At 42.7% G+C, this 21,209-nt stretch overlaps 1 protein-coding gene across 2 annotated transcripts in view; it reads left to right on the forward strand.

Annotated features, from left to right (window-relative positions):
- Positions 1-21,209, forward strand: part of GRID1 (glutamate ionotropic receptor delta type subunit 1) — a 660,264-nt gene that overhangs the window by 520,199 nt on the left and 118,856 nt on the right. For both annotated transcript variants that reach the window (XM_082424198.1, XM_082424199.1), the window contains exons 9-10: positions 17,360-17,461; positions 18,914-19,111. In XM_082424198.1, the coding sequence (XP_082280324.1) occupies positions 17,360-17,461; positions 18,914-19,111 (300 nt within the window). The remainder of the gene's footprint in view (positions 1-17,359; positions 17,462-18,913; positions 19,112-21,209) is intronic.

A 21,209-nucleotide genomic window follows, 5' to 3' on the forward strand; every position in this document is an offset into this window, starting at 1 on the left:
ATAAGGAGTCATGTAAACATTTTACTCCATTCCATTTATTTCAGTTCAGTTACAAATATCTCCCCTGAGTATTTGAGCCCAGGGCTTTGGAGGCCACAAAGAGGTAAATACCTTCAGATGCTGACCTTCTGATGCACACAGTCAAGATGGCTAGGTACCCTTTATTCCTGTGACTCATTTCCCTGCTCGTAGCCTTAAAGCTCATCAGAGCCAGAGTCCTCTTACAAAGTAGTGTACCGATCATTTCTGGTTTTACTGTTTTAGAAATAAAGATGCTTTATTTGGTTACCTTCAGATCCGAGTGACATGTATAATCTAAAGAAGAATCCCTGGGGCTGGAAGCAAATATCATTTCCCTTCTGGTTGTGGACTATGAAAGGGAAAATGAGAAATGGGAAGAACCATCTTTCTTCTCCTAAACTGTCCCTGTAGCCAGCTCAAGTCTTCTTCTATCCCCCATAACATAAAATGCTTTCAAAATCTCTATCTCTTGATTTCCTACTGCATAAAGCAATCACTTTCAGGGGTAGGTTTTAGCCCTCTTATTGTCACCCTTATGTGTAGTTTCTGGGTAATTCTTTGACTCTGGTGCTGAGGGCAATTAGAGCCCATTTGCCTTCTATGCAGTTGGAGAGACCTCTAAATTGTGAGGCTAAGAGGAAAGGATGGGAGAAAGGAGGTCTGAGGCTGTGAAGTTTCCAGATTGCACCAGAATAATGATCTGGCTCCCAGAATGTCAATAAAATGTTGGGAGAACGGGAGAAGGCTGACCTCAGGAACGTGTCTGGTTCTGCCCCTCATCCGTAGCCCTGGAGTCAGAGGAGATTCCATCACCATGGAAGTTAGCAGCCTTGGAGACATGTGTCCTTTCCTTCTTCCTTTATGAAATAAGCAGATGCTTATGAAGGCCCTACTCTGTGCAGAGGGAACATTTTACAAGAAAAGTCCAGTGGTCTGGGATTCAGAAGTCTTGAGTTTACAGCCTCCCTAAACTATTGATATTTAGTAGACACACAACAAGTCATGTTAATTCTCTGGGTGGCAATTTCTCCACTGGCAAAGTTGAGAATGCTAATTCCTGTTCTGCTTAACTGACAAAGTCTTGGTGGTACTCAAATGAGATGTATTGTGGGATGATGCTTTGTAGAGTAAAAAAAGTCCGTTTAATGTTTGGGAGGCATTACTTTAGACACGTTAAGAATACAGAGAGAAATGAATCAGCCCATGCCTTTAAGATGAGCACAAGGAGGGAACTCCCTGGCGGTCCAGTGGTTAGGACTCCACGCTTTCGCTGCCGTGGCCACGGATTCAATCCCTGGTTGGGGAAGTAAGATCCCGCAAGCCTCATGGTGTGGCGAAAAAAAAAAAAAAAAAAAAAAAGATGAGCACAAGGACAAATGCAGGGGAAACTGTTACTATTGATGCATAACAAACTACCCCAAAATTTAGTGGTTTCAAACAGCAATCATTTTATTATATCTCACAGATCCTGCAGGTCAGGATGTGGAGCAGGGCTTGGCTGGGAATTTTTTTGCTCCTTGTGGAAACAACTAAGATTTCTTAATTGTACTCAGCTGGCAGATGGACTGGTTTGGAGAGTCCAAGAGGACTACACTGGTATGTCAGGAACCTTAGTAGTGGAGAGGGAAGGCTGAGCTCATCTAAGACTATCTTCTAGGGAACCTACATGCAGCATGGTAGTCTCAGGACTGTTGGATTTCTTACAGGGTGACTGACTTCCCCCAGAGCAAGTGTCACAAGAGAACCAAGTGGATGTTGCATGATCACTTAGAATGTAGCCTCAGAAATCAGTGTCACTTCTACCACAACTTATAAATTCCAAGAGAAACTAGTCAAAACTCAAGGGGAAGAGGAGGAATTAGGCTCCACATATTGATGGGGAAGTGGCAAGGCACATCCTAGAAGAGCATATGAGATAGATGACTTTGTTCCTACCCTTGGAAGATAAAATCTTCTGTGATCTTTCCTCTGGACACAGCGATCCTCACCCCTCCCAAATGAGAAATACTCTCATTCCTTCCCTCAAGGACCCCAGAGTCTCAGCACATTATGGCATTGGCTCAAAGTCCAGGGTCTTTCATTGAAATCAGGTCAGGCTGAGGATAAGGCTCTTTGGGTACAAATTCTTGCATACAGCTTTCCAAGTATAGGTCTTCCCAATCTGAAGACCTCAATCTAAAGAGATAAGTTTTCTGGCCTCCCCACACTCAATATATAAAGGTAAGAAGGTGATAGGATAACTGCAAGAAAGACTTCCATCCCTAAGGGAGGGCAGTATCTCCTCTCTGGAGGCACATAGTGATTGCTGGTCCATAGTAATTTTGATATCCACCTGGGCTCACATTAGTAGCATCTTGATTAGGACCTGTTACTGCTTCCTGGGAATGATTCTGTCTTATCAGTCCTCTGAGTTCTCAATTCTGCCTTCTGATTCATCCTTACTGTTCCATAAAAATATATACTCTGTTTTAAGCTTAATAGTTGTCTCAGCTGCTTCCTGCCCATAGAAGTTTAGAGGTCTAAAAGGCTCTTTCCATTTTGCATCTTCTATGTCCCATTTAGTCTGTGCTTCTATGTCCCCTGGCTGTGCTTCTGCCATTGCAATTCTTTAAAAAATTGTGTGGGTGTTTTATAAAGTTTATTGGTTGTTTCACTATATTAGATGAAAACCATGCCTACAAATTTATTTGAGACAGGTTCTTTTCTACCTCGACTTCCCTAACAGTTTGCCATGGAGTTTTAGAAACTTTATTGTTTACCACAGAGGGCCTGTGATACACGCCTTTCAGATTGCAGAAAATGCCATTTGCTTCTCTGAAAGGTCTACAAGATACTACCTTAAGCATTTCTGAGATCTTAAGGAAGGGTTTTACCATTGCACCCTTGACCTCATGGGTCCATATTTTCCAGGTAACCTATGAGATTTCTTTGCATCAAGGACTTCTTTTATTTTGGGATTTTCTGCTAGAAAAGACACGGGTTGAGAAATAGTTTTTATTTTTGAATCCAACAAATCATGGCTTCTATATATTTTCTCTAAATTTTGCTTGAAAACAAAATCCCTTCTTTAGTCCATCTATGAACTATCTATGTGTCTGTGTTTACATTATGATATACAGCTAAGAGAAAAGACACTTCAAATTCTGCCTGACACTCTCTTAGCCAAATCCATCTGTTTATTAAGTAGATTTCTATTTTCCATATTACTGCAGGTGACAGTTTTGCTTAATTTTCTGCCATTATATAACAAGGGTACTCTTCCTTCTAGCTCCCAGTAATACTGGGTTGGCCAAAAAGTTCGTTCAGGTTTTTCATAACATCTTATGGAAAAACCCAAACGAACTTTTTGGCCAACCCAGTATTTTTCCTCACCTTCCTTTAAACTCTCACAACCAGTCTCCTCAAGGCTCATTTTGCTTCCACTAAAAGTCTCCTTAAGGTCCTTGTAGATTCCTCCTGCTACACAGTCCCAAAGCCAATTCCACATATTTTATATTTTCCTTATAGTAATGCCACCATACTTCCAGGTACCAAATGCTATTTGAGATATTACTGCTGCATAACAAATGTCCCCAAATTTGCTATTTTAGACAATAATATTATTATATCTCATGTATTCTGCACGTCAGAAATGTGATCAGGGCTTGGTTTGGTGATTCTTTTGACATTAACTGAGATCGCTTGCTGGTACTCAGCTGCCTGATGGGCTGCTCTTAAGGGCCTAAGATAGCCTCACTCACATGTCTAGTGTTTTGGCAGAGGTGGCTGGAAGACCAGATTCATCTGGGACTGTTGACTAGAATACCTGCATGTGATTATTCCAGCATGGTAGTCTCAGGGCTGCTGAACTTTTTGCACGGCAGCAGGCTTCTCCTAGATAAGAGGTTCTAAATGGGAGGCGATTCTGTCCCCCAGGGGAATATTTGGCAATGTCTGGAGGTATTTCTGGTGGTCATCTGGGGGAGGGGATGCTACTGGCATCTAGTTGATAGAGGTCAGGGATGCTGCTAAACATCCTACAGTGCACAGGACAGACACCCCACCCCCCGCAACAAAGAACTATCTGGCCTCAAATGTCAATGTTGTCGACGTTGAAAATCCCTTTCCTAGAGTGAGCATCATCCTAAGAGTCAAGCAGAAGTTTCTGACCTAGACTCAAAGACATGCAGCATCAGATTCAGACCAGATTTTAAGAGAGAAGGGAATTAAACGTCACTTCTTGATAGGGGGTGGTGAAGTCATATTATAGAAGAGAATGTGGGATGGGAAACATTGTCACATCCATCTTTAGAAAATACAGCCTGCTGCAGGAACTGTCAGGGAAATCTGAATGTGATCCATGCCATGAAAAAGGGGCAAGCAGAATGCTTTAAGGATGCAGGAGTATCTGCCACTTCTGGTTGGAGGGATAAAGTGGGATTTCTGGAAAACATGACAGTTAAACAATCTTTTTAAATGACAAATTAAACCTTGAAAGAAGTGTAGTGTTTTGAAAAGTTCAGTTGGAGAGGCAAACATTTTAGATGGAAAGAACAATAGAAAGAAAAATGGAGTTGGAGGAATCAGACTCCCTGACTTCAGACTATACCACAAAGCTACAGTAATCAAGACATTATGGTACTAGCACAAAAACAGAAATATAGATCAATGGTACAAGATAGAATGCCCAGAGATAAACCCATGCACATATGGGCACCTGATTTACGACAAAGGCAAGAACATACAATGGAGAAAAGACAGCCTCTTCAATAAGTGTTGCTGGGAAAACTGGACAGCTACATGTAAAAGAATGAAATTAGAACACTATCTAACACCATACACAAAAATAAACTGCAAATGGATTAAAGAATTAAATGTAAGACCAGACACTATAAAACTCTTAGAGGAAAACATAGGAAAAAGCACTCTTTGACATAAACAGCAAGATCTTTTTTGACCCATCTCCTAGAGTAACGGAAATAAAAACAAAAATAAACAAATGGGAGTTAATTAAACTTAAAAGCTTTTTCACAGCAAAGGAAACCATAAACAAGACAAAAAAGCCCTCAGAATGGGAGAAAATATTTGCAAATAAAACAGGCAAAGGATTAATCTCCAAAATATACAAATAGCTCATGGAGCTCAATATCAAAACAACAAACAATCCAGTTAAAAAATGGGCGGAAGACCTAAGTAGACATTTCACCAAGGCAGACATACAGATGGCCAAGAGGCACAAGAAAAGATGCTTAACATCACTAATTATTAGAGAAATGCAAATCAAAACTACAGTGAGGTATCACCTCATGCCAGTTAGAATGGCCATTATCAAAAAATCTAGAAACAATAAATGCTGGAAAGGGTGTGGTGAAAAGGGAGCCCTCCTGCATTGTTGGTGGGAATGTAGATTGATACAACCACTATGGAAAACAGTATGGAGGTTCCTTAAAAAAACTAAAAATAGAACTACCATATGACCCAGCAATCCCACTACTGGACATATACCCTGGGAAAACCATAATTCAAAAAGAGACATGTACCACAATGTTCATTGCAGCACTATTTACAATAACCAGGACATGGAAGCAACCTAAGTGTCCATCAACAGATGAATGGATAAATAAGATGTGGCACACATATACTATGGACTATTACTCAGCCATAAAAAAAATGAAATTGAGTTATTTGTAGTGAGGTGGATGGACCTAGAGTCTGTCATACAGAGTGAAGTAAGTCAGAAAGAGAAAAGCAAATAACGTATGCTAACCCATATATATGGAATCTAAAAAAAAAAATTGGTACTGATGAACCTAGTTCCAGGGCAGAAATAAAGATGTAGACATAGATAATGGACTTGAGGACATGGGGTGGGGGGGGCGAAGCTGAGGCGAAGTGAGAGTAACATTGACATATATACACTACCGAATGTAAAATAGTTGGCTGGTGGGAAGCAGCAGCATAGCACAGGGAGATCGGCTCGGTGCTTTGCGATGACCTAGAGGGGTGGGATGGGGAGGATGGGAGGGAGGCTCAAGAGGGAGGGGATATGGGGACATGTGTATGCATACGGCTGATTCTTTTTGTTGTGCAACAGAAACTAACACAGTAAGGTGAAGCAATTGTACTCCAATAAAGATCTATTAAAAAATTTTTTTAAAAAGCTATTAAGTATTAAGGATCTGCAAACTATGGGTTTTGGATCAAATCTAGCTTGTCATTTATTTTGTAAGTTAAATTTATTGGAATCAAGCCACACGCACTCAATGAGTAGCTGACCCCAGAGACCATATGACCCAAGGAGCCTAAAATATGTACTGCCTGGTCCTTTATGGAAAACTTTGCTGACCCCTTGGACTAGTTCATTGATTTATTTGCTTATTCAACAAATACTTATTAAGTGCCTGCTGTATGCTAGAAATGTATCAGAGGTCGGGTATCGGATGGTGAGCTAAACAGAAAAACAGTGGAACAGATAGAAACAAAAAAAAATTTCTGTCATGGAGGGTGGTTTTAACAATTACAATATTTGAGAGCTATAAAGAAAATAACAAAGTTCTGAACTTAAGAATATTGAGTACTTAGGAAGAGTGAGCTTGACTTTATCAAGAGGATAAAGGTAAGACCTGCCAGATGAGAAAGAGCCAAACATGAGATGTGAAGGACAGAGATAAGAATTATCAGGTAAGTGAAGAGTGTACACAAAGTTCCCAAGGCAGCAAATATCTTGGCTTGAGAGAGTAATTGAAAGGTGATGCATTTTGGTGGAACTTAGTAAGCAAGATGGAAAGCATGGCAGGGGCTGAGGTAGAAGGGCAGGCCTGGGGCAGGTCTTGGAAAGTCTTATAAGCCATGAAAAGGATGTATGCCTTTAAATCCAAGTTTAACAGAAAATCACTTGAGAATTTTAAGAGAGTGAAATAAAACAATTTTTATTAAAAAAGGAAAGGAAAGGAAAGCGACTTCCCTGGTGGCACAGTGGATAAGACTCCGCGTTCCCATTGCAGGGGGCCGGGTTCGATCCCTGGTCAGGGAACTAGATCCCACATGCATGCTGCAACTAAGAGTTTGCATGCCACAACTAAGGAGCCCGCCTGCCGCAGCTAAGACCCAATGCAACCAAATAAATAAATAATATTAAAAAAAAAAAAAGGAAAGGAAAGACAATTCTGGCTGCTGAGTGGGGATTAGATAGCAGGTGGATAAGAGACATTGAGAGACAGGTAAAGCAACTCATAAAGATTCTAGGCCAGAAATAATGGTGGCATGATCGAGAAATATGCTTCTCAAATTTTTCTGTGCCCACACGTGACCTGGGAATCTTGTTAAAATGTGGATAATGACTCAAGAGACATGGGATAGAGCCAAGATTCTTTGATTTAAACAAATTTCCAGGAAATGTGATGTCCTGGTCCACAGACCACACTTTGTGCAATGAGAGTCTAGAGGTAAAGACATAAAAAGTGGGTTTTTTTAAAATGCCTTTTGAATCATTCATTTTACCAACACTTTCCCATCACTAGAAGTCTTAAAAGTAAATATACAAAACAAAATCATGCAAAAGAGAAAATCCAGCCCAGGAACTCTCAACCATTATAAATAAATCAGAAGTGAGTGAGAAAACCGTTTACAGAGCTTCAGATATGGGACGTATCCTGGGAGTTAGAGTTTGAGAAAAGCATGAAATTTCAGCCCAGTTAATGAGAAAGTGCCCAGGGGATGATAAATTTTATTAATTTTTCTAATAAAATTTTATTGAGGGAATCAAAATGAAGAAAAGAGAGTCCCTGCTTTTAGAGAGATAGAGTATATTTGTGAATAATAGACATGCAATTTTAATATATTGTGAAAAGCATTTCCACAGGATCAAGGCTGGAGTGCTATGGATTGGGATCGCCAACGGGAGACGTACTCTTGGTGAAAGGTGCAAGGAAGGATCTCTAGAATGATCTTCAAAGGATGACTCAGAGTCAGAAAACAAAGGACAAAGAGAGTGTTCTAGGGAAAGGAGATAGCCCGGAATTTAGAGAGAGTATAATGAGAGACACCTGCTCCTTTTTCAGTGCAAAGACTCATAGTACTGGCTGTCAGAAGGTATCTTGTCAGACTTCAGACTGATGTATAAAATGTATAGTGCCATTAATTCTAGTCAATTCACACTAGCAAAAATTTCTTAAGCTGCTAGCATGGACCTGAGCATAGTAAAGACCTGAGAAAAAAGTATTGTCAATAACACTAACTAATGCCTATTAATAACCAATAACAGTTGTGCACACTTGAGCCCAGAAAAAGAATATGACCAATTCAAGTAACTTGCCAGAGGTCCTCCGGCGCACAGGTGGGAGAAACAAATTCCATCCTGGCTTGTTTCACTATGGATACTGCCTCTGGGAGAACTTGCAGCTTATTTAGAGAGACAAAACCAATAAGCCTAAAACAATTAGAGATATGAAATCAACATTACAGTTATAAGCCATATTGCGATGCAGCTTCAAAATGAAAATAGCTTATTGTTTTTCTTCTGATTACAGAAACAATGTTTCCTCTCAGTAAAATAATTCAAACATTACAGGATTGTATTGGACAAGAGATGAACATTCCCCGCAATCTCATCACTCTACCTAATTCCAGAAATAGCCACTTATAACTACCCTTTTGTGTCTTAGGTATGCACATGCACCGTCTCACAAAATGAAATAAGCGTGAAAAAATTGGATCATACTATATAAAATGTTATGTAATCTATTTTTTCTCCCACACAAACCCACAAACCAAGGAACCATTTGAAGGTAAAACTGCCCTTATGTTCTTCCTAAACCTTTATAAAGATGAATTCAATTCTTCCAGATAGATAAATGATTTCTTGGCCACTTGATATCCATCTAGCTCTAACTAGTTCAGGCACAATTACGCGAGTGTCCTAACACTGCTCATCATGTTATTTTGGGAATCCTCCCCTCTTACCATCCTTGCCAAAAGGTCATAGTTGGGTCACATGACAGGTTAGTGCCACTAGCCCACCTCTCTAGCACATGGCTCCATCCTCTTTCAAATCATTATCAAGATGTGCACTTGTGTATGTGTGTATAAAACAAGTCAGGATTATTTAGATGCAATTATCTTCAATAAATTCACTGGTTTAGGTGATCAGCTCTGGCAAATGTAAATGGTAGTATAATCACAAGAACACTCAAAATATAGAACACTGCCATTACCCCCATATAGCCTTCCTTTTACTTTGCATTTGATACCCTCCTCCCACTCCTGGCTGCAGGCCACCACTGCTCTATCTTCAGGACCTAGAATAATGCCTTTTCAAGGAAGTCATATAAATGGAATCATAAAGTCTGTGGTCTTTTGTGTCTGGCTTCATTCCCTCGGTGTAATGCTTTTGAGCTTTATCCGTGCTGTTGCCTGTGTCTGTAGCTTGTTGCTTTTTATTGCTGAGTAGTATTCCGTTGTATAAGTATACCCCACTTTGTTTATCCATTCACCAGTCACCCATGGTTGACATGTGAGTGTTTCCACTTTGGGACTGTTATGAATAAAGCTTCTACGAACAGCCACGTCCTGACCTTTGTGTTGGACATATTTTATATTTTCCTTACATAAATAACTAGAAGTGGAATTGTTGGAAGGTATGCTCAGTGTATGTTTAACTTTCTAGGAAATTGCCAAGCTGTCTTCCAGGTGGCTGCACCTTTTGCATTCCAGATCCTCGTCAGCACTCAGTAACATCAGCCTTTGATTCTAGTCATTCTAGTGAGGTATAGTGGATGTCCATGTGGTCTTGTTTTGCATTACCATGATGACTCATGATGTTGAGTTTTCATATGCATATTATCCATTCATATATATTTTCTTGGAAAAATAAGTTCTTTCTCTATTTTTAAAAATTGAGTTGTTTGCCTTCCTGTAATTGAGTTGTAAGTTTTCTTCACATATATCAGACACAAGTCCTATGTCGGATATACATGTATCTGATATTGTCCCATAACTTTTGGATGCTCTGTTGTTCTTCTTTCTTGTACTCCACCCAGTGGAGGCTTGGTGGAAAGAGCTGATGAGTGGGTGTGGCCCCCCTTGGGGCCTCCCTTGAGTCTGGGCTCCCAGGCAGCCTCACTGTCATGCTGGCCTACACATGGCCTTTAAGAATTTGGTAAAATTTCGGTTTTTTTTCTTCTTATCCACTCATATAACTACCACCTCTTTTGTCCCATTTTCTGCCAAAGATGAAATATTTCTTATGTGCTGTCTCTCCTTGGAGGGGTTTCTCATCCTTTGACATTCAGTTCACCAGAGGGTCTTAGGACCACAGGTTTCTCAGAGGATAATTTTTAAAATATAGTTTTGTTGATGCTCTGACTTTTTGTTGGTTTGTTTGTTTGTTACAACGAGAGCAACATCATCTTGCTTTCTGTATCTTAAGCAGAAGTGGAACTGCCTCCATCCTCCCTGTGAACGTGACGGAAGAATTTCATTGCTGGCACCACTAGAGTCAGTCAGTGTGGGCCCAGGGAGCCCTCTGTGCTCCCAGAGGGCTCCCTGGGCCCACACTTTCAGAGAGGAGAGGCTAGAGTTTGGGCCTGTGTGTGGCCTGCATCATGAATGACCTGGTTGCCAGGGTCAAGGGCACTTCTAGTTTTCCTCGTCCTCCTCTGTAATACCACTGGGGGAGTATCTTTCTCTCATCCTTGCTAAAGGTTTTTCATGAAGCCCCCATATGTGATATCTCTCCAGCCATTTCACTTTTCTTTCACTTCCTAAGGGCTCTTCCCTTTGGACATGTAGCCTAAGTTCTGCTGGGGCTTGTTTTCAGAAAGTACAACTTTCACCAAATGCTTAATTCCCTGTGCAAATGCTCCTGGGCTGAGATTTTCAGTTATCCCATGTCTCAGAGTGAGTCCCCTCCCCTCTCCTATAGAGCACATCTGGAGCCTCAAGAGTGGTCCTGGCCCCTTTCTCCGTAGATATATCTAATCTGATGGTCATCTCCTATGGTTCATACTCTACAAGGCCTGCCCTTAGTAATCCTGATGTACTGGAATTCCCAAAATGAATTCTCAAAGTAGGCCTTCCTTCAGGAACCCTGGCTACAAATATTAATATCCTATCCTCAGATGCTTGCACTCTGCTTCCAAGATGCCCTGTTTGTGTCTAAGCATGTTGTCCTTGCATTTAGTCAAAGTTTAAAATGTGCAATTTCCTGACTGAAATCAGTGCTGGCTGAATCCCCCGGTGCACGCTGATTCAAGATGTGGGTTCCCCCTTCACCCCACCCCCACCCAAGGCTCTGATTCTTTGAAACATACACCAGACAGTTTTGTTTTCCAATAAAAATGGACCAAGGAATAAAAGCTAATAGAGGGCTTATTATTTCAGAAAAGCCCATGTACTGACATGATGATAAACCCATGTGCCATCACACTGAATCCTGTATGCCAGCCGAAGATGTCTGCACTCGGCTGATGGCAATCACTCACTGGTCAATGAGGATACAGCTCAGATGGAGCTCCAACTATGGCTGTGAGACCTGACTGGCATGGTCATAAAAACTTCACTTCCAGCCTCCAGTGCTCTCTTGAGACAAGCTTACCACCAAAGTATTGCTCACTCAGTTGCGAAATGTGACGATAGAGGTTATTGATCTATTGTCTTGTTGGATATAGCTAAGTATAAGATTTGGGGATAAGCAAACCTACCTTCCTTCTTCCCTTCCTCTCCCCTCCCAAGGAATTGGCAAGGCTCAATGTATGAAGCTGGTCATATTCTGGGCTGCACAGCAGTTGGATTGCCTCTTCTCTCCTTCCCCTCTCAGCCCCCGCCATGAAAAGAGGACCGGCACTTTACGACACCTCTATAACTAGACGACAGACCACAAAGCCCGATCTTCCAAAGGAGGTCTGTCCCATTTAGGGTTAATAGTCCTGCATTTAATAAGGACAGGCCACAAAGTCCCAAACCCCTACATCTCACAACTCAAACGCAAACATGAAGAACACCCTGATTGACTCAGGAAATATATTTTCCTGAGACCAATGGTTTATGAAATTTATTCTCCAGTTGGCTGATCTCTTGAACGGTTGTTTGTCATCATCAGATTTTGAAACCACTTATCCCCTTTCAAGTGATGATTGTGCTGTAACCTCTGGCTCCATCCACGCTTCTGGTCTGGGTAGAGCAGATCTTGGCAATGAATGAAAACCATAGCTGTCTTATCAAATAGCGGCAGTTCTCGTTTTGTTAAACAGTGCTGGAAATTAGTTTTTCAGGCACTGTTCTTGACAGGTCAGCTGTCAAAAGTGGGTTTCTGTGGCCATAAATTCATTGATCCCATAAACAAAATGCTGTCTGCAAAATACAAGAGGAAGTCAGAGTAGATGCACTTATGTACAAATGAAATGGTCTGCAGCTGTATGACTAAGTGTCAGGACTTCTTTGGGTGAAAGGTTTTTCTGGCTTCCCATTTATCAAGGCTATCAGCCTCATTTGGCTTTTATTATCTGAATTTTTTTCTCCAGCATTCTGATCCGGGAGCCCCAGCTGTCCTCAGGAGGGAGGCAGAACACAGTCTCTCCTAATCTTGATGGGCTGCAAGTTTGGGAATCCATTTAAAGGCTTTATTTTATTTTTAAAAATTTCCACTTCAGTCTTTTAAACAAAAGATTTTGTTTGAAAAGGGTTGTGACTTTCTCTGCTCTGGTCTTACATATTGCGTGCTCAGAGGGATGGCCTCACTCAAATGAAGGTTTACCACTCTGGTCTTAAGATCTGGACAAGAGCCAAGGCTTTGTGGAAATAGGGAGATTCACTCAGCCTAGGGCACTCGGCTTCAGGCTGATGTGAGGGAATAATACACTTTCCTGCCCAACTCGAAGGCTCCCAGATCCTGGAACATGGTTACTTTGATGTGTTTGAAGGCAGAATTTTGGTTTCTCTTTGAAGTATTTTTTCTTTCTTTGTTAGAGTACAGGATGCCTGAAGGCCAGGGAGAGAGAAGTGAGTACTGAAAACCAATAAACTAAAAAACCTTTAAGCCCTAAGTACTTTCAGACGAAAGAAATAGGAATAATAATAACAGGTTGGAGGAATTTTTTTTTTCTTTCTCTCATGAAGTTGCACTTTGATTTAAATGACTTTGCCTTAGGATGGTCTGAATAGTAACTAATAGGATTTGATGCCGCCCGCCCCTCTTCCTTAGTGGAGGAAGACTGCCTGTCTTCATGGAGCTGGGCCCCAGGAGGGGCCACTGCCCTGTCTCCAAACCCAAACAGGCTCATGGGGCCCTACACAATCTTGGAGGTGTCTTAGAATGTGAGATGCTGTCCTGAAAGACCTTGCAATGTGCCTCTTCTAGGAGATGGGCACCTCGGCCATAGCTCCTTGCAGCCAGAGAACTGATGTATTCCATATTAAGTTCTGACCCTTAGACTGGCCTTGACCTACCGATAGATAATTTGACTCTGATTGCTTCCTTCCATTCAGCCCTCAGTCATACAAGTGCATGTGACAGGATTTTGCTTTGTCACCTGTGTTAGCTATTTTTATCAAAAGCGTATTTTCCTTTTTGTGAAAGTAATGACAAACCTGTTAAAAACATAGGAAACTGTAAAAAAAAGTGATCATGGTTATTCATAATTCTACCACCAAGATAAATCCAAATATTACATTTAAACACATTTCCTTGCGTTTTAACCACTGCCTTTAAAAAAAGACATAATTAAGGTCGCATTGTACACACCTTTTAATATCTTGATTCTTTACTTTGTGATTATTATTTAAGTTATTTTATTACATATTATTTCAAAACTATTTTCTCCTTTGAACAGCCCCTCAACATGGTAGGCAGGGAAGGTATTTTTATTCCATTTTATAGATAGGAAAATGGAATCTCAGTGAAGTTTGATTTATTCAAAAATATTTGTTGCCTCTTGTGATTTAAGTACTGTGCTGTAAAATGTGCTGAGGTCACTCAGGTAAGTGGTGGAAACACACCTAGAACATAGTTATATTGGCTCATAAACATATGCTAATTTAATACCTCCAAGTTCCCAAACTATACCAGTAATAGGGAGCTGATCGTCTAGAGGAGAAATGGCATTCAGGGCAAGGTTAGAAACTCTGAGATGGGAATAAGCAAGGCAAGGTCCAATCCAAGTGCCCAAGACTCTAGACAGTTTATGAAGACAGGGTTTGGATCCCGGGGAACAGGGTAAGAAACCCAAATAGCACAGCGGAATCACAGACTTAGGTCTAGAATGGAAGACACTGAAGATCATTTCTACTGCAGCTTTGTATCAATGGCGGAGATTGAACTAAACATTTCATTAGTTGGGAGGAATGTATCATACTAATCATACCAATGTAACATCTTAACAACAGGGGCAACTGGGTGTGGGGTATATGGACGGTCTCTGCATAACCTCTGCGACTTCTCTGTGAATCTAAAACTACTACTATCTAAACTACTATTTTTTTGAGAAATTGAGTAAGAGTTTACCAGACCCAGCCAGAGAGAAATGGCATTCCAGGGGGAAGAAACTGGATGTAAAGAGTCAGGAGGGAACACCATGCGCTTGAGAAAGGTGAGGAATTTGGTGGGGTTGGAGTGAACTGAAGCTGACAGTCAAGGTTGGGTCTCGATCAGGAAGGCCTTTTCATTTAGGCCAAGTTTAAAAGTGTTAGCCTTTATTCTTTAAGAAATAGGAAGTAATTAGAAAGTTTTAATTAACATAGTTTGTATTTGAGTTTATGGTGAATATCAGCACAATGGAGGAGGGCTGTTAAGAGAGAGAGGTTGGGGTAACAGGGGGGAGGCTGTTGCAGTACTTCGGGGCAGAGGTGCTGCTGCCTTGAGCCAGGCAGTGGACTAGAAGCAGAGGATGGCGAGGACAGGGATGGAGAGGCAGAGCATTTCTCACAGCTGAGCTAAAACCCTAGAAGGACAGGGCTTTATCCCAACTGTTTTTCCTGCTTCCATTCCCATGACTGATTACAATCCCAATAGAAAGACAGGTAAAGCCGGTTGATCAATGCCAAGCAGAGCCTCATTCCAGGTGCTCATCCAAACCAGGGCAGCACAAAGTCAAGATGCCCCTTCACCAGTGCCAAGGAGGTTGGGCAGCAGGTGTTATGAATTCAAGTCCTGGTACAGAGCAGAATATCCAGTCCCTGGAGCTGACATGTCATCTTTGCTTCCATTATGACTCTGTAAGTCACTGAGGTAGTAAAGGGGACCTTCATAACACCACCCAACCCAGGGGGTGCAGCAGATCACACATAGAGTTAAGCAGCCCCAATGCCTGGGTTAAACAGTTAATGGGGATGAGATGCAGGCTGCCCAAATACACACCATGAGTCCCCTGAGTCTGATATCGAAGAGTCCAAAGCATGCAGGGAGTCAACACCTTGACTCTGTCTGAGTTTGTCTTTTCCCTTTGACCAGCATTTGAATCCGGCTGCAGGAATTGATTCCAAGTCCCAGGGCTATGTCCTGAGACCCCATAGGGAAATAGGCATGAAGTTTCCTTCTCACTATACCAGTTGCAAGAGTGTGGCATCTTTGATGTCCTTGAACAGGACTTTGGATAGATCTTAACTTTGTTCTTCACTGCAGTGCCCCTCAAATTAATGAGTGGTGACTGTGGGGAGTTCCTCAGAGTATGTGACTGTGCTCTTAACTAAGTGATTTATTCATCACTTCCAGACATCCTATTATCTAGGGTGAAGTGGGTTTTAGCTTGTATCATGTTGGAAGTGATGGCAGGAGGTTCCAGCTTCCTTTAAACTGGTTATAGAACCACATATCTCATTCTGATGTTCCTGCTTTAGGCCTCAGGGTTCTAGGATCTTCCAGGTAGAGCGGCCCCACAGATTCTGGAACTGTGGCCTCATAGTCAAGGCTCCGGGTGCCGACCTTGCTGCAGATGTCAGGGCTATGGGAAATGCTGGGAGAGTAGAAGCGTCCGTAAGCGGCACTATTGGTGGCTCCTTTAGGGCACCTGGTGGCACCTTTCCACAGAGGGGTGGTTCTTTTGCTCAGCCTAACTGGGGGTCTTGTGGGTTTTCCCTGACGAAGGGTAGGTGCTACCTGTGACAGTCTGAATTTTAACCCCTTGGTACTGAACTGATGGTCCATGGGTCAGCAGCAGCAGCACGTGGGAGCTTGTTAGACAGGAATAATCTCAGGTCCCAGAATCAGAAAGTGCATGCAAAATCCCTGGGTGATTTGTCTGCATATTAAGGTTTGAAGATCACTGCTTTCATCTGTAGCAGTGGTTCACAATCCTGGCTGTGCATTAGAATCACCTGGGGAGCTAAACGATCCGTATCCAGTCCACTACTGACCAGTTAAATCAGACTCTCGGGCAGGGGGGCAGGCTTTAGTTCGTTTTAAAAACCCTCTTAAGAGATTCTAATATGCAGCTACGTCAGAGGCCCAGTGACCTAGAAGAGCAGAGGTTTTCAACGAGGATCTCTGGAGAAGCATTAACATTCCTCATGTCCAAGTGCTGAGACCCTAATTATGTTGGCTTTAGATGGGGCCAATATCTGTATCTTTTTACATCTCACCAATTAATGATTGAGAATCACTGATCAGACAAAGGGTTCATCGTTGTTGCTCAGGCCCTGCAGGGAGGCAGGGAAGGGAAGCAGTCCCAAGAGCATCTGTGTCTCCAGTTGTTTCTGAGCCAGGATAGGGTCTCCTTGACCATCTTAGATGGTCTTAGATAGTCTTAAATGCATCTATTGGACAGATCCTGCAGGCTCAGGAGGATATGGCAGACCCAGAGCACATGTATTCTTGGCCTCTACCTGCCTATCAGGGAAAATTATGAAGTTTGCACTACAGTGAAGACAGTGAGCTCTCGGTCCTGTTTGCATTTGGCATCAGGGTGTAAGACAAGCTGTAAACTTGGGTCTTTGTTACCTGCTTCACTTTTGAGTCTCATCCTGCTCTGGTGATGGAAGCAGCTGATCTCAAGGACCTTCTGGCCTGGGCAAGTCAAAGGAGTATTAAAGAAAGAGGGCACTTTGTGCGAGACACAGTGACATGGCCTCAGTAGGTGGACAATAAAATTGGACATAAATGTTCATTCCAGAAACAAGTTCCTACCAATTGGTTTCATTTCAAGGATGAGGCAAGTCCTCAAGATCCAGATGAGCTGCTGGAGGAAGTGGAGCTCTATCTGTCACACCTTTATTCTTTTTTCTAAGGTTGTAAGATGGCTCTTGCTCTCTGGGAAACTCCTAGGGCTGTTGTCCACCTATCTGCCTGATTCAGGAGCCCAGTTTAGGAGTCGATTCCTAAGGTTTGCACAGGTGCCCGTTCTGTCCCTCACACTCCCTTTTTCCTTCACAGCTGGCGACGTGGGACTCGGAGAAGGGCCTGAATGGCAGCCTGCAGGAGAGGCCCATGGGCAGTCGCCTCCAAGGACTGACTCTCAAAGTGGTGACTGTCTTGGTAGGATCATGGGCATATGGGGGAGGTCTGCCATTCAGGCTTTGAGTCAGAGGCTTCTCTCTGTTTGGCTTGATGCTGGGTTTAGAGAGAAGGGGATCTTAAGTAGTGCCTTGAGCTTTCATAAGGCCTTTCACTCAAACAATTTTATGAATACTGAAGGGAGAGTGAGATTGGAGATTCTGCCCCAGGGCCTCTGAGACCTTCCATGGGAGGTCACTGGACTGCTCTAGAAAAGGACCACTAATCCGGATCCAGTGCTGAGCTCCAGAGTGGGAATAACAACTCTACTTGTTCTTGGATGTAAACGATCTTGACCTACTGGTGGTCCTTAGGAGAGCTTTGCTGGTAGCTAGAGTCCCCAGAAGGATGTTGAGAGGACATCCTTCCAGAACCCAATACCACTGATGGGCCCATGTGACACAGAGTTCATAATGAAGACCATTTGTTGCAATTTCTCTGCATGGTTGTCCTGGAATCAGAGACTTTTACATATTTAAGATACCTTAGAAGCATCTTCCTTTCCATTTCTTTCTTCACCTCTTTAGAACCGTAGGAGACATTTTAGATTTATCTCTTATTAGCTGGTCAGACATGGTCCAAACATTCCCCTCTGTCCCAGCAGCACTGGCGTCTCTTGGTTCTAGAAGCCTTTGGCAGCCGCGTTTCCGCATTCCCCATATGCCCACCAGGAATAAACATTATACCTTATTTCCCCCCAAAATTAAATTAATGAGATGTAGTCTCTGGGGCTGTTGCCAAAAACCTCCTTCTTGTTCAGTTTCACAGGGTGGTGGTGGGGAAGCCTGAGATGTTTTCCAGATGATCGTGTGCCCTACAAGAGCACATGTGATACAGCACAAAATGTATGAATGTGCACATGGCCTGGCTTTGGACTTTCGGACCGTGGGGTTTAATACTATCCTGTCCTTGACGTGCAGTAGGGCCTTGTCCTGTGACTCAACATCCATTTTCTAGTACAATCTGATAGATGTATTACTGTCTTCCCTCAATCCAGTATCACAGAGCTCTGTTTTCATTTAATATCCTGGATGAGAGGTATCCACATTTCTTATGTGGGTCCTGAATTATGGCATTTCCAAAGGACAGAGGCCTCAATGTCACAAATGAAGGAATGAAAACAAGCCATGCTATTCTGGGAGATGGGGCTCTGGGCCGAGTCTGGGATGACACAGGACAAATAAATCTGTTCCTCCATCAATATGCTGGTTGGAGGGATTTTCCTGTGCCCTGTATCCTGAGTGTCCACAAACTGCTTTAGAAAAAGGCAGAGAGGTTCAGGCTCCAGGCCTAAATTGGGTAAATACAATGCACATGTCCACAAACGTTCTGAAATTATGGTTCATCGGATTGGTCTCTCTAATAATACCCTGGAAAGATGTGTGTTAATGAACCTGTGATTTAGTTGAAGAACATTCATTTTGTTGTCCTCAGGAAGAGCCTTTTGTGATGGTGGCTGAGAACATCCTTGGACAGCCCAAGCGCTACAAAGGGTTCTCCATCGATGTCCTGGATGCACTGGCCAAGGCTCTGGGCTTCAAATATGAGATTTACCAGGCCCCCGATGGCAGGTACGGTCACCAGCTCCATAACACCTCCTGGAACGGGATGATCGGGGAGCTCATCAGCAAGGTAGGTCCCCAAAGCAGGTCCATGGGGAGGGGTACCCCAGTCTGCCTCTGGGGTGACGTCTAAATTGGGCCCATTATGAAGCTGGAACCTTGGGACCAGCTAGACAGACCACAGTTACCACTCTCCACACACTAAGGATCTCTTTTCCTCCACCCCGCCTCCTCCCTGCTATACCCATTTTTGCTCTTTTATTTTCTAATTCGCTGGCACTTTGTGTTTTCCTTCTGTGCCCATTGCTCTCATTCCTTTGAAACGTGTCCACTGTGCCTGTTCTGTAATCCACACTTCATGAAATCCACTCCCACGTTTGGGCTGCAATAGGAACCCAATTCTCCCGAGGGGTGGTTGGGGGGACTGGTGAATGCTTATTCTCTTCTTCAAGGCCCACAAGTGGGCATGCATATCGTGTGTGTCCACATGCATGTGTGTCGGTGAATGAGTGTGTGGGTGTGTCTGCATTGCTATGTATAAGTGATACGGCATTCCCCAGCTCCTCAGATTAATTTCAAATCATTAATCTTCCTCCTTCCTGTAGAACCTGGGTCATCATTTAGATTCATGGCGTGAGGCCAATTTGCTGTGTCCCCATCCTTGCCCCTTCCGTCTTATGACCTCTAGGTCATTTCCTGGCAACCATTTACATTGGTGGATCTGCTCAAGCCCTCCGTCTCCAGTATTACTGTTGCCATCAATCTTGATGTTTCTGACATCACTACGGACCACCCTGGGCTTCGAGTGCTTTGATCCCTTCACCTCCAGTGACCTTTGAGGACCTGCCGCCATGCATCCTGTTAGCATCTTGCATGTCACTGTCACTGTCCCACTCCATAACTAAATCCTGTCATCCTTCTGACTCTTTCTGGCCTTTGTTCCTAAAACACAGGTCCTCTGCTTTATAACCCATGAATGCAGACACAAGGCTTATATTCTCTCCGGTTTCTCCTAAGCTTAAACAAACAAACAAACAAAACACACACAACAACTTTATTGTGGAAAAAGTTATATATCAAATTCACCCATTTCAGATGTATCATTCAATGATTGCTAGGAAATCTAGTGAGTTGTGCAACCTTCACCATATCTAGTTTTACAGTACTTCCATCACCCCAATGAGATCCCTCATATTCATTTACAGTTAATCCCATTCCCAACCCCAGCCAGAGGCAACCTTTAATCTACTTTCTAGCTCTATAGATTTGCTTTTGCAAACATTTACTATAAACGGAGTCATCCCATATGTGGTCTTTTGTGTCTGGCCCTTTTCACTTGGCACATGTATTTGAGGTTCATTCTTCTCTAAGATTTCTGCGCCCTTCTGATACTGCATCCTTTCCTGGTGTGTCCTCTGTGGTTGTCCAGATAAACCCCTGTTCCCTTCATCCTTTACGATTCTCCTAAATTATTCTTGATTTCTTGTTACATTGAAACCCTGACCTGGTTCTATTATCTACCCTCTGACTCTGACACCCAGCTTGCTGTATGCAATTAGAGGAGAAAATCACAAATTTGTCCAGATGGATGTATGAACAATGTGTGGCCTCCCAACTCAACTGGGCCTTCGGGACAGTTCCTTAACATGTCCTTTATTGGACCCCTTGGCTACATTCCTTAGAGACTGTTTCAAAACTTTATCTTTCTCCTCAAGCAACCTAATAATCTTCTATCTTAAATTAGAAAACAAAGTGCTCCTATATTAGGGAAAGAAATGGAGACATCTGGGCATGAGATTCTACTTCAACTTCCTATGAAGTTCATATCTGCAGACACGTGCCCTCGCCTCCAGTTTCGGGGTAGGGGGAGTGTTTTTCCTCCTGTTACAGCTCACCCCTCCACCAGCATCACGAGTCAACTCTCTTGTGCCTCCTCTGGACCTGGTTTCATAAATTAGTTTCCCTCCATCCTATGTTGTTAACCTATCCTGATCCCCTAGATTTCTTCCTCTGTCATTAAATATGCTCCAAACTTAAACAAAACAAAAACAAAACAGACAAACAAATAAACCAAAAAAACCAGAAAACCTCCCTGGATCGTGGGTTTCTGAGAAGAGAAGCAAGAACCAGAGATGCAAATGTGGCAAGTCTGAGATCTCTGACACGGT

Source organism: Balaenoptera physalus, assembly GCF_965194825.1.
Source record: "Balaenoptera physalus genome assembly, chromosome: 14".
NCBI classification, from domain to species: Eukaryota; Metazoa; Chordata; class Mammalia; order Artiodactyla; family Balaenopteridae; genus Balaenoptera; species Balaenoptera physalus.